Here is a 12,795-nt window from a genome sequence, read left to right on the forward strand (position 1 = left end):
CAAACTTAGTGGCTTAGAGTGACAAATATTTACTATTTATCATAAATTTGAATGTTGATCAGGTGGTTTTTCTGGTCTTGGATGGCTTGAATATGGATGGATGATCTAAGATGACTTATTTTTATGCCTGATGGTGTTTGGTTGGTTGGTTTCGAGTGGGAGCTGCTCAGCTGGGAAAACTAACCTTTGCTCCATGTGGTCTCTCATCATCAATTAGGCCAGTCTATGCTTCTCGACATAGTGAAGTTAGGATTCCAAAGAGCAATAAAAAAAGGCCAGCTCTACTGAGCAAAATGCATTCAAGCTTCTGCTTGTGGAACAATTGCTAACATCCCACTAGTAAGTCATATGGCTGAGCCCAGATTCCTACATTTCTACATTGTAATAACCTGTCATTCCCGTATCAACCTGCATCATGGGAAAGTCCCAGATGTTCAGAAAAGGATTGCTCACTGGCTGATCCACAAAGTAATTACCAAAATAAAATTCCTTTACAAAGAAAACATTGATATTTTTGCGTGTGAAATTTCACACACAGTAGTACTGTGTGTGACTGCAGTAGTATTTAAGGGACTGTTTACGCCTGAGCTTTTAAGCAGGTATCACGTTCTTTACAAATAAAGCTTGCTAAATCATATTTTATCTGCACATAGGTCTAATGTGCTTTTCCCACCTAATGCATAATATTGTTAAATAGTGTGTATGGACAGCTGAATATGTATTCTCAATTAGAGGGTAACCATGATATTAATAAATAAAATTATATTAGTAAGTAAAAATCTCATATTTTCTTGCTTGCTTTCTCTTACCTAGCACAAAAAAGGTTTCATCCCTAAAGAAGATTCTTAGTATGTTATCAATTGCAGTTGTTTTTGGAATTACCTGGATTCTGGCATACCTTATGCTAATTGATAATGATGTCGTCAGGACTGTCTTCAGCTACATGTTCTGCCTTTTCAACACTACTCAGGTATGGTGTGGGTTAGTCTGAAAGTAGCACACCATGCAGTGGTGGGGATGACATCACCCTGGACTAAACTGAAGTTTTCTTCTTTTGAAACCCCTGAAGGTCATTGTTTATTACATTTTAGGAAACTCTATTTTTAGTACATTTTGAAGGAAGAGGAAAGAAATCTCTTTATGACCTACCTACTGTGTCCTTTCCTGGATGGAGTTTATAGAATATAATTATAGTAGGGTTGGACCACGTTATTTTCTCTTCTCTAAGCAGAAGAAATTTTGTACAGCAATTGGCTTGGCAAACACTTCCTGATTCCTGTCTCCCATGCAATAGGTTCATGACAGCTCCTCACCATGGTTGACAAGGACGATGTTACAGTTATTGCTGGAGCTTAGATCCCTGTGGGATTGGCTGAATTTTTTCTTTCTCTCTGTTTTCTAACAATTTTATAAGATTATGTGTCTTATCTTAAAAAAAAACCTTTATTGTGGAATAATTGGGAATAATTGACAGATATAATCGCATTTATTTATTTATTTATTTTAAATATAATTTATTGTCAAGTTAGCTAACATACAGTGTATACAGTGTGCTCTTGGTTTTTGGAGGTATTTTCCTGTGGTTCATTGCTTACATACAACACCTAGTGCTCATCCCAACAAGTGCCCTCCTCAGTGCCCATCACCCATTTTCCCCTTTCCCCCACTCCCTCATCAACTCTCAGATTGTTCTCTGTATTTAAGAGTGTCTTATGGTTTGCCCCCTTCCCTCTCTGTTTGTAACTATTTTTTTTTCACCTTCCCTTTCCCCATGGTCTTCTGTTAAGTTTCTCGAGATTCACATATGAGTGAAAACATATGATATCTCTCTTTCTCTGACTGGCTTATTTCACTCAGCATAATACCTTCCAGTTCCATCCACGATGCTGCAAATAGCATGATTTCATTGCCAAGTAGTATTCCATTGTATATATAAATCACATCTTCTTTATCCATTCATCAGTTGATGGACATTTAGGCTCTTTCCTTAATTTGGCTATTGTTGAAAGTGCTGCTATAAACATTAGGTACATGTGCCCATATGAATCAGCACTCCAATATCTTTTGGATAAATTTCTAGTAGTACTATTGCTGGGTTGTAGGGTAGTTCTATTTTTAATTTTTTGAGGAACCTCCACACTGTTTTCCAGAGTGGCTACACCAGTATGCATTCCCACCAACATTGCAAGAGGGTTCCCTTTTCTCCATATCTTTGCCGTTGTTTCCTGAGTTGTTAATTTTAGCGACTCTGACCGGTGTGAGGTGGTATCTCAGTGTGGTTTTGATTGTATTTCCCTGATGATGAGTGATATTGAGCATCTTTTCATGTGTCTGTTGGCCATCTGGATGTGTTCTTTGGAAAAGTGTCTATTCATGTCTTCTGCCCATTTCTTCACTGGATTATTTGATTTTTGGGTGTTGAGTTTGGTAAGTTCTTTATAGATTTTGGATACTAACTCTTTATCTGGTATGTCATTTGCAAATATCTTTTCCCATTATGTGGGTTACCTTTTAGTTTTGCTGATTGTTTCCTTTGCAGTGCAGAAGTTTTTATCTTGAATAGGTCCCAATAGTTCATTTTTATAATTGTATATATTTAAAGTGTATAACATGATTTGATATACATATACATTATTGAATGATTGCCAAGATCAAAATAATTAAAACATCTATCACCTCCCATACTTGTTGAGGATTTTGGCATCTATGTTCATCAAGGATATTGGCCTGCAATTTTCTTTCCAGCAGTGTCCTTGTCTGGCTTAGTATCAGGGTAATGTTGACCTCATTAAATGAGTTTGGAGGTATTCTATCCTCTTCAGCTTTTTGAAAGAGTTTAAGAGGAATTAATATTAATTATTTTTTAAATGTGTGGTGGAATTCATCTGTGAGGTAATCAGGTCCTGGACTTTATTAGGAAGCTTTTGATTACTTATTCAATATTCTTGCTTGCTATTGGTCTATTTAGTTTTTCTGTTATTTCATTATTCAGTCTAGGTAAGTTCTGTGTGAATTTTTTATTTCATTTCTTTTAAATTTATTGATGATGGTTTTATGGCCATGAATTGCTATATCTTGATAAAACATTTACCCTTGAAAGGAATGTGCATTGTGTAGTTGGGTGTAGTGTTCTAAAAATGTCAGTAGGGTTAAGATGATTTTTAGTATTGTACAGATTTTCTATCCTTACCAATATTTTTTCCTGTTTTTCTCAATTGCTGAAAGAGGTGCATTAAAATCTCTAACTGTGATTGTGGATTTGTCTATTTTGCCTTTAATTCTGTCAATATGCTTCACGTATTTTAAAGTTCTGCTATTAGATGCATATACATTTATTATTGTGATGTCTTCTGAGGGAATTGACTGTCCTTTGGAAATGTCCATCTATAACTCTGAAAGTACTCTTTGTCGTGACATCTACTTTATCTGATATTCAGCCTTCTTGTATATATTGGATTAATGGGGTATATATTTTTTAATATATTCACTTTCAACCCATCTGTGCTTTTACATTAAAAGTATGTATCTTGTAGATAGCAAATAGGCAGGTATTACCCTTTTGTTCATCCTGACAATCTCTGTCTTTTAAGTAATATTTAGTCTATTTAGAGCTGATGCAATTATTAATATGGGTGAATTTATATGTACCATTTTGCCATTTGTTTTCTGTTGCCATTTTAAGTGTTTTATTCTGTTTGCCTTCATTTTTGAAGGATACTATCATTGAATATGGAATTATGGGTTGAAAAATTTTTTTCACTTTTATGAAGTATTATGAAGAAGTCATTTCACAAACCTGCTCTGGTTTCTAATGGGACACACTCAGTGTTTCATATTCCTGCCCCCCCCCCATTTATGTAATGCTTTATTTTCCTCTGGTTGCTTTCAGGATTCTCTTTATCTTTGATTTTCAGCATTTTCACTAGGATATGCCCAGGTATTATTTTCTTTGCATTCATTCTGCTTGGGATTGCTGAGTTCCTGGAATCTGTTTATTTAGATCTTTCACCAAACTTGAGGAATTTTTGAACTTTATTTTTTCGAATACTTTTTCTACCCTGTTCTTTTACTTTTCTCTTTTTTGGGAATTTAATCATATGTATGTTAGACCATCTGATATTGTTCCACAGGTTCCTGAGCTGTTTATTCTTTATCATTCTTTATTCTTGCTGTTCATCAGATAGGATTATCTTAGTGATCCATCTTCAAGGACATTGATTTTATCTTTAATCATTTCCAGTCTTCTGTTAACTCTATTTAGTGATTTTTATTTCAGATACTGTATTTTTTTCATTTCAGAATTTTTATCTTATAATTTTTAATAGGTTTTATTTTGATGATTTTCTTAATTTTTGGCTCATAATTGAGTACATTTTCTTTTACAACTTTACGTGTATTATCATAACACTTTAAAATCTTTGTCTGCTAACTCTAACATCTGGGTCATTTTAGTCAATCTCTACTGCTTATCTTTTTGTTTACTATGAGCCTTGTTTTCCTGTTTCTTTATATGTCTAGTAAGTTTGGTTGTTTCCTGGACATTATAAATAATACACTGCAGCAACTCTGCATTCTGTTTTATTCCTACCAAGAATGGACTTAGCATATAATTAGCTTAGCTGGACTAAAACTGAAAACTATCTCTCCTAGGGTGGACAACAGCTGAAATCTCTATGTAGTCTTTTTTAGCCATAGACAGACTTCTTAGTGTTTACTCTATGCATTTACAGTTTATAGGTAATTAGAGATTTGGGTAGAATTAATAAACAGAATCTGGAGCTCCCCTTCTCTGTTTCCTCCTGGATATTCTGAATATTCTTCCTTATTTTTCAGATGTTGTAGTTGCCCTAAATCCTGTCCTCCAATTCTTCAACCTAATAAGACTGCCTATTTTAACCCCTCATTTAGTCATCCTGTGTGGGGCTGACCAGAGTGTGCTTTCTGGCAGAAAGATATTAAAAAACCACACACAACAGGAATCCTACCCAGTTATAGTTCCTTTTTTCTTAAATGTAGATTCTCCTTCCAGTTTCAAACTGCTTTTATTTGTCCTTCAGTGTCTTCAGGTAGGTTTTAAAAAATATTTTGTTCAGAGTTTGTAGTTTTTATCTTCATGAGGGTTGATTTAATAAAAGAAGAACCTTGGGGCGCCTGGGTGGCACAGTCGGTTGGGTGTCCGACTTCAGCCACGTCACGATCTCACGGTCCGTGAGTTCGAGCCCCGCGTCAGGCTCTGGGCTGATGGCTCAGAGCCTGGAGCCTGTTTCCGATTCTGTGTCTCCCTCTCTCTCTGCCCCTCCCCCGTTCATGCTCTGTCTCTCTCTGTCCCAAAAATAAATAAACGTTGAAAAAAAAAATTAAAAAAAAAATAAAAGAAGAACCTTATGAAGTTGTTTTTGTGACATAATTATACATAAGACTAAAGGTGCTTTTATTCCTTGAGTCTTATCTCAAGTATATATTTAATTATAAATCTTTTAAAAAACATTGCATTTATATTTTGTATTAAAATCAGAGATGAAGATTTATATTCTTTTTCTTTTTTGTAAGCCATTCTATTAGTATTTTGGGAGAATCTACTGTAAGAAGGATTATGGTGATCTTTTGATTTTTATCATGATAAAAATAGTGACATAAATGAACAAAAATGTTAGATTAAAAATGAAGATAATTCTGCTTGACCTTAGAGGATTTTTGTTTGTGTGTATGCATGCAGAATGTCAAACTCTAAGATAAAACAAGTATGCATTACTGAAAGGCCTATCTTAAAAATTTTTTTAATGTTCATTTGTTTTGAGAAAGAGAGAGAGATAGAGAGCAAGCAGGGGAGGGACAGAGAGAGGGAGACAAGGAATCCCAAGCAGGCTGTGCACTGTCAGTGCAGAGCCTGGTGCAGGGCTCGAACTCATGACCCATGAGATCATGACCTGAGCTGAAATCAAGAGTTGGATGCTTAACCAACTGAGCCACCCAGGCACCCCTGAAAGACTTATCTTGAAATCAGAATTTCTCTCTGTGCGTCTTAACTGTATGCCTTCTTTCATAGTGAACAATGACTTTTACTCTGATAAAAAATACTACCAGGACTTTTCCCTCTGTATATGAAATCTTGCTATTTGTGTTTATACAATTTAATGCTGTATTTCATGTTCCTAGAAATTTATGGATGTTGTATATTTCTGGTGCATTATATCTTTCATTGATATAACAAGGCACTTTAGGTCCCATTTTGTCTTGAAGTATGATTTTCTATGTATTAATGTAGCAACTTCTAATTTGTTTTTATTTGATCTTATCTACTTATAGTTTTAATCTTTAAGCTTTCTATGTCACTTTGGTTTTGACTTACCTCATTTTAAATTCCATATATTTAGGGACACCTGGGTGTCTCAGTTGGGTAAGCGTCCATCCGACTTCAGTTCAAGTCATGATCTCACAGTTTGTGGATTTCATCGGGCCCTGTGAAGACAGCTTAGAGCCTGCAACCTGCTTCAGATTCTGTGTCTCCCTCTCTCTCTGTCTTTTCCCGCTTGCATGTGCTCTCTCTCTCACTCAAAAATAAAGATTTAAAAATTTTATAGATCCCATATATTTAGATTTGTGTTTTTTAAAATAATTTTCTCATTGTTTTTCCATTTTATTAAAAAAGTTAATCTTTTAGCTATTTAGCTAAATGTTAGCCATCAAAACTAATATGTTTGATTTTATTCTGTCTTATTTTCTTTTTTCACATCTATCCATTTCTTCCTATGTTTTATATTTACTGTGCTGTATAAATTATGTATTCTTTTACTTAATCTCTAATTATTAGAATATTTTCCCTCTGTTGTTATCTTTGTTTATTAAATATTACAATTTTGTAAGATAAAATTTTCAATTTGCAGAGTAAAACAATATGTATTGATTTCTTCCTTTTTAAGGTAATAACATTAATACAGTGTAGCTGCTTCCTGTCTCATGGTTTTATTGGTACAATTTAAAATTTACTTCGCAATTATTGTTGTTAAATTATAGCGTCTACATTTTCTTTCATGAGCTATTTACAATGCTTGGATTATATTTGATAATGATCTCAACTATATTTTCTTTTCTTTAAAAATATTTTTTTATTGAGGTATAGTTGACATACTCAACTGCATTTTCTTATACTTACATAGTTTCAATGCCTTTTGCTAGTCATTTTATATTGGAATGTCCATTTAACTTTTAAATCTTAATGAATATCTCATTAATAGTATTATATTTTTGAGTAACTGTTTAATGTAAATATATTTTTTTATTTTTTTAATGTTTGTTTTATTTTTTTAATTTTTGTAAATATATTTTTTTAATGTTTGTTTTATTATTGAGAGAGAGAGACAGAGCATGAGCAGGGGAGGGGCAGAGAGAGAGGGAGACACAGAATCTGAAGCAGGCTTCAGGCTCTGAGCTGTCAGCACAAAGCCTGACGTGGGGCTTGAACTCACGAACCACAAGATCATGACCTGAGCCGAAGTTGGACGCTCAACCAATTGAGCCACCCAGGTGCCCCAGGTAGTTAGTAAATATTAATGAGGACTTTGCTAACTGATACTTTTTCTTTAGGTACCATGACACATGAACCACAAATTAGCTTGGCATTTAATTCTTGGCAGTAATCTTTTTTTTATTGAAATTCTGTAGACTTACTAAAATTTTATGCTGTGCAAAAAGGTTAAAATTCTTTGTTTTCCTTCTTCTTCTTCTTTTTGGTTCTTCCCATTCTTATGCAATTCCTTAAAATTAAAAAAAAAAATTTTGGACCCCTAGGAAGTTACAAAAATCATACAGAGAGTTCCTATGTACCCTTCATCCAGCTATGCCAATGACAACATCTTATACAACTATAATACATCAAACCCAAGAAATTGACATTGGTATAATCCACATAAATTATTTGCTTATAGGCTTTAAACTCTTAAAGTGATGACTTTAATTCTAGCTTTACTAATTTAACTATTAAATAAATAAAAATATATAATTTATCAAATTAAATAGAATTATTGTAGTTTTGTAAGTTCATTTGTCCTCTTTCTTCTTGTACTCAGCAATGAACTTTTTATGTATACAAGTTTCATCTCCTTAACTAGGTTTTCAGTTCTCTCATGCAAGAAACATGCTTGTGTATCTTTCATAGTAGGTAACATCTTGCTTAATATCAGTATGGGCTATACTTGTCTAATATTTTGTGAAGACACTGCAGTGTTTGATGATTGTCTCATCACTGAAAGTAGTAACCACTGTGTGAAGTTGCCATCATGTTGGTTGTTTCTGGCCCTGGTCAAATATCACTGACGAGGCAAGTCTTTGATACAAAATGGAAACTATTGGAAAAGTATTAGATAAACTTGCCTGGACCACAAATGATAAAGTCTGTATAGTGCAGTGTGAGAGCTGCTTGGATGTTTAAATTGCTACCACCATGTTTAATGTTTGTAAGTACCTCACCCTCTATCTGGTAGCCCTCTAGAGTGCCTTTTTATTAGTGCCTCAAACACCGGATGTGTGCCTGCCACTAAATCTAAATGGATATAAGGTAGTTTTTCACTGTTGTCAACACCCAGTGGAAATTCCTCAAGGGAAATAAATAGGATAAACTTAGTCGGTCTGGATTACCAATTGCCTCATGAGCTTGTTGCCTAGAGTGATGAGGAATTTAGAAAAGTACCAGAAAGAAGGTATGGTAAAGGATATTCTCTTCTCTGTGATATGAATGGCACATTACAACTAGAGGCTCATTACAAAATGTTAATAATGTCTAGTAAAACTGAGGGTGGCCATATGGCAAGAGCACTGAGCTTAAAGGAGAGTCAGGCTATCTTCCAGCTTTACCATTAATGATTCATATGATTTTAGGAAAATCATGCAACCTTTCTGAGTGACATATGTAAAATATAAAATGGAGGAGGGTGTTAAAATTGATACTATGTTTTTCAAAGTGTGTCTGAATATTGCTTAGGTCAGAATTTACATAGTATGTTAAAATGCTTATTCCTGGGCCTCATCCCTTACCTAGTCAATCAGAATCTACAAGGTAAGAACTAGAAATCTTCACTTTAAACAAGGGTTTGACTTTTATGTACACTAAAGTGAGTTGTTTATATGTAAGCCTCCCTCTAGATTTAGAATGCTATAATTCTAATGGACATTTACTATGTGCTATAAATATTACTTAAAAAACACAATTTGATATTTGTGCTAGTGAGAATTAGTTTGGTCCATGCATTTTGTCTTTTTCAATAACACCTTTGGGATTTTGGGAGTATAGAAATATTGGGATGCTACTCAGACAGAGTTTCACAGGATGGTGTCTTTATGAATTTTCCATGGTCTAGATCTTTTTCCTCATTGTTGCATACCAAGAGATTCTATCCAGTCTTGTCTTTACCTTAGAATTTAAAGATGAAATAGTGTACTCCACAAAGAGGACCAGTTTTCTCATGTCTTCAAAATAAATCTCTCTTCCTTGAACAATCAGGATGGTCAGTGAACACTTTTGTCCTTCTGAAACCTGTGTCCCTGTGCATACTTCCTTGTGTCATCAAGGCCTGGCCCAGATAAGTAGGTACCACCTGTTGGATAACAATCAAGTTAACCTTCCTGCTTTTGGCCAGAGAACTGGTCTGTCTCTTGCCGATATGTGTTGATTTTATTAGTTAACCTCTCAGAGTCTTTGGGTTATCTTACCACAGTACCAGAAGTCTCCTACCACAGTTTTCATAGGATATGATTCTAGAAATAAATCCTAATAAGGCTTGGGCTCTAGAGATGCCAATCTGGAGACATGATGGATTTTTAAAAATAACTTTTAATTTTGAAATAGTGTAAAACAAGAAGTTGCAAAATAGTATAGTGTTCCCACGCACTCTTTTCCCAGCTTTCAGTAGTGATATCTTATATAACCCTGGTATGTTGTCAAAATCAAAAAGTGAACATTGGCACAATACTATTACTCAACTATAGATATTATTTAAACTGTTATTTCCACCAAGGATATTAATGAGAAATTAGCACGGGACTCTTAGATGCTATCATATACTTTATAATATCTTTCTATTGTAGTTACTAGCAAGAGGTTGAGTAGTATATTGGATAGAAGAATTTTGGAACCAAATGGAGTTGAGTTCAACTCCAGACTCTACTGACTAGTGGTTGGGTAATGTTAGGCAAGTTACTTAGTTTATCTGAGCTATAGTTTTCTCACTTAACATGAGGATAGTAAGGAGAGTAAGACTCATTTCATAGGGTTGGTGTTAGGATTAAATAATGAGGATTAAAGGAAAAGCAGTATCTGATACCAATAGGACTTCATGAAGTGGTAGTTTTTATTTTAAAAATGTACAGAAAATAGTACTCAGTCTTTTATGGACAAATTTCTCATGCACATCTGATCTTTATATGTAAAGGACAGAAAAGCAATGAATAGAAGTGCTTAAATTTTTTTTTTTTTTTAGAACTGGAAGAATTAGGTAACCCGTAGTCAATCTACCTCCTTCAGAAATAAAAAACCAAACAGGTTAGGAAAAGAACGAAATTACTCTGGTACACTCAAACATAAAATATTTGGTCTTTGTCCTCAGTTCCTGACACACAGTTCCTAAAATCCTCGGAATCTTTGGAGTGATATGAGTTTCTTTTGTGTGCTAATGAATGACTGGTGGTCAGGGTCCCTAGAAAGCTTTAGGCTGGAGGCTTATTGCCAGAAAGACCAAACCTTGATTTGAAGCTTGGAACTTTCAGCCCCACCCCTCAACCTCCAGGAAAGGTAGAAGGGCAGGAGATTGAGTTGGTCACCAATGGCTAATTATTGAATTACCAGACCTGTGTAATGGAACCTCCATAATAAGCCCTAAATTAAGGGGTTTAGAGAGCTTCTGGGTTGGTGAACATATTGAAGTACTGGGAGGGTGGTGCACCTGGACAGAGAATGGAAGTGGAAGTTCCATGCCCCTCCCTCCACACCTTGTTCTATGATCTCTTCTATTTGGCTGCTCCTGGGTTGTATCCTTTATAATAAACAGGTAATAGGAAGTAAAGAGCTCTCCTGAGTTCTGTGAGTATTTCTAGAAAATTATCAAACCTGAAGTGGGGAGGTGGGTTATGGGAACCTCTGTCATGGTAGTCAAGTCAGACAGAAGTGTGGGTAATATGGGGACCCAATATTTGCTATTAGCATCTGAAGTGAAAGCAGTCATGGGACTGAGCCTTAACCTGTGGAATCTGACACTAACTCTGTGTTGTTAGTGTCAGAATTCAGTTGAATTGTAGGACTCCCAGTTGGTGTCAGGAAGAGAAAGAGCTTCTCGGTTACACAGCCAACATGTGGCAAACTGGGACCTGAATTCAAGTCTTCCAGTTCTCCTGCCTACATGTAGCATTTCATATATGAGAACATCTTTTCAACAAAGTGCACAATAGCTTGCAGATATAATCACTGAAGTTGGGGAGTTGTTGAGCATGATGAGAAGGGTATCTGGCAGAGTAAAATAAATTGTTTCCCTGATTCTGTTATCTCAACACTGATCTAACATTAAACTTTTATTCTATCTTCCAGGGATTGCAAATTTTTGTCCTCTACACTGTCAGAACAAAAATCTTCCAGGATGAAGCTTCAAAAGTGTTGAAGTTGCTGTCACTATCCACTGGGAGAAAGAAGTCATTGCCATCAGTGACCTCACTGAGGCTGCGTGTGAGGATGTATAACATGCTCAGGTCATTTCCAGCCCTAAATGAACACTTTAGGCTGCTGGAACCATCTGTAATTACAGAAGAAACTACACTCTCTGAAAGTGACCAAGCAAACCCAAGCATCTAGACAGTAAAACTATTACTTTTTGTAATCCTCTTTTTATTCAACTCATTTTAAGTTTTTGCTTATTCTGTTTCTTTTGTTTATTACTCAGTCCTCCCAGAAAGTCTCCCTCAGCATACTTTGCTCAAGGCTGAGAATCAGATAAAACCTGTCGTTTATTATCATCAGGGATAATAGATTTGGAAGTTTTTCTATTATTCAATAGATTCTTACCTGTATGAGGTGAAGAATTCTACCCAGCATTCAAGAGAATTTAAGGTTATAATTGCTACTTATATCATAAAGTCTATGTGACAAACTTTGGTAAAACAAATTATTTTACAATTTCATGAAAAGGACATGAGAAGAAGTGTACCTAGGTAGCTCAGTTGGTTAAGCTTCTGACTCCTGGTTGCTGTCATGATCTCATAGCTTTGTGAGTTTGAGCCCCACATCAGACTCTGCACTAGCAGCATGAGCCTGCATAGGATTCTCTCTTTCCCTCTCTCTCTGCCCCTCTCCCACTTGCTCTGTCTCTCTCTCTCTCTCTCAAAATAAACAAATAAAACAAAAAACAAAATGACTCCTAATGAACACTGTATGGAATTGCTTGTATATATATATAATACTTTTGATTTGTGAATATTTTAATTTATACTTTTATTCTTATACTTTTATTTCTACTTAATAATTTTGTACCAGTTTAATCTCTGGAAAAGGATATTTTTTTCTGTTTTGAAAAGGGATGTTTTTTTCAAAAGAGAGCATGTTATGTGACCAGAGGAAGTGGCTGTATAAGAAATGGGCAGTGAGGGGCGCCTGGGTGGCGCAGTCGGTTAAGCGTCCGACTTCAGCCAGGTCACGATCTCGCAGTCCGTGGGTTCGAGCCCCACGTTGGGCTCTGGGCTGATGGCTCAGAGCCTGGAGCCTGTTTCCAATTCTGTGTCTCCCTCTCTCTCTGCCCCTCCCCCGTTCATGCTCTGTCT

At 35.4% G+C, this 12,795-nt stretch overlaps 1 protein-coding gene across 1 annotated transcript in view; it reads left to right on the forward strand.

The window, feature by feature from the left end:
- ADGRG7 (adhesion G protein-coupled receptor G7) overlaps positions 1 to 11,833 on the forward strand; it is a 77,081-nt gene extending 65,248 nt beyond the window's left edge. The window contains exons 15-16 of the mRNA XM_049628081.1: positions 814 to 970; positions 11,573 to 11,833. Of these exons, the coding sequence (XP_049484038.1) occupies positions 814 to 970; positions 11,573 to 11,833 (418 nt within the window). The remainder of the gene's footprint in view (positions 1 to 813; positions 971 to 11,572) is intronic.
- The last annotated feature ends 962 nt before the right edge of the window (positions 11,834 to 12,795 follow it).

The sequence above is a fragment of the Panthera uncia genome, chromosome C2, assembly GCF_023721935.1.
Source record: "Panthera uncia isolate 11264 chromosome C2, Puncia_PCG_1.0, whole genome shotgun sequence".
NCBI classification, from domain to species: domain Eukaryota; kingdom Metazoa; phylum Chordata; class Mammalia; order Carnivora; family Felidae; genus Panthera; species Panthera uncia.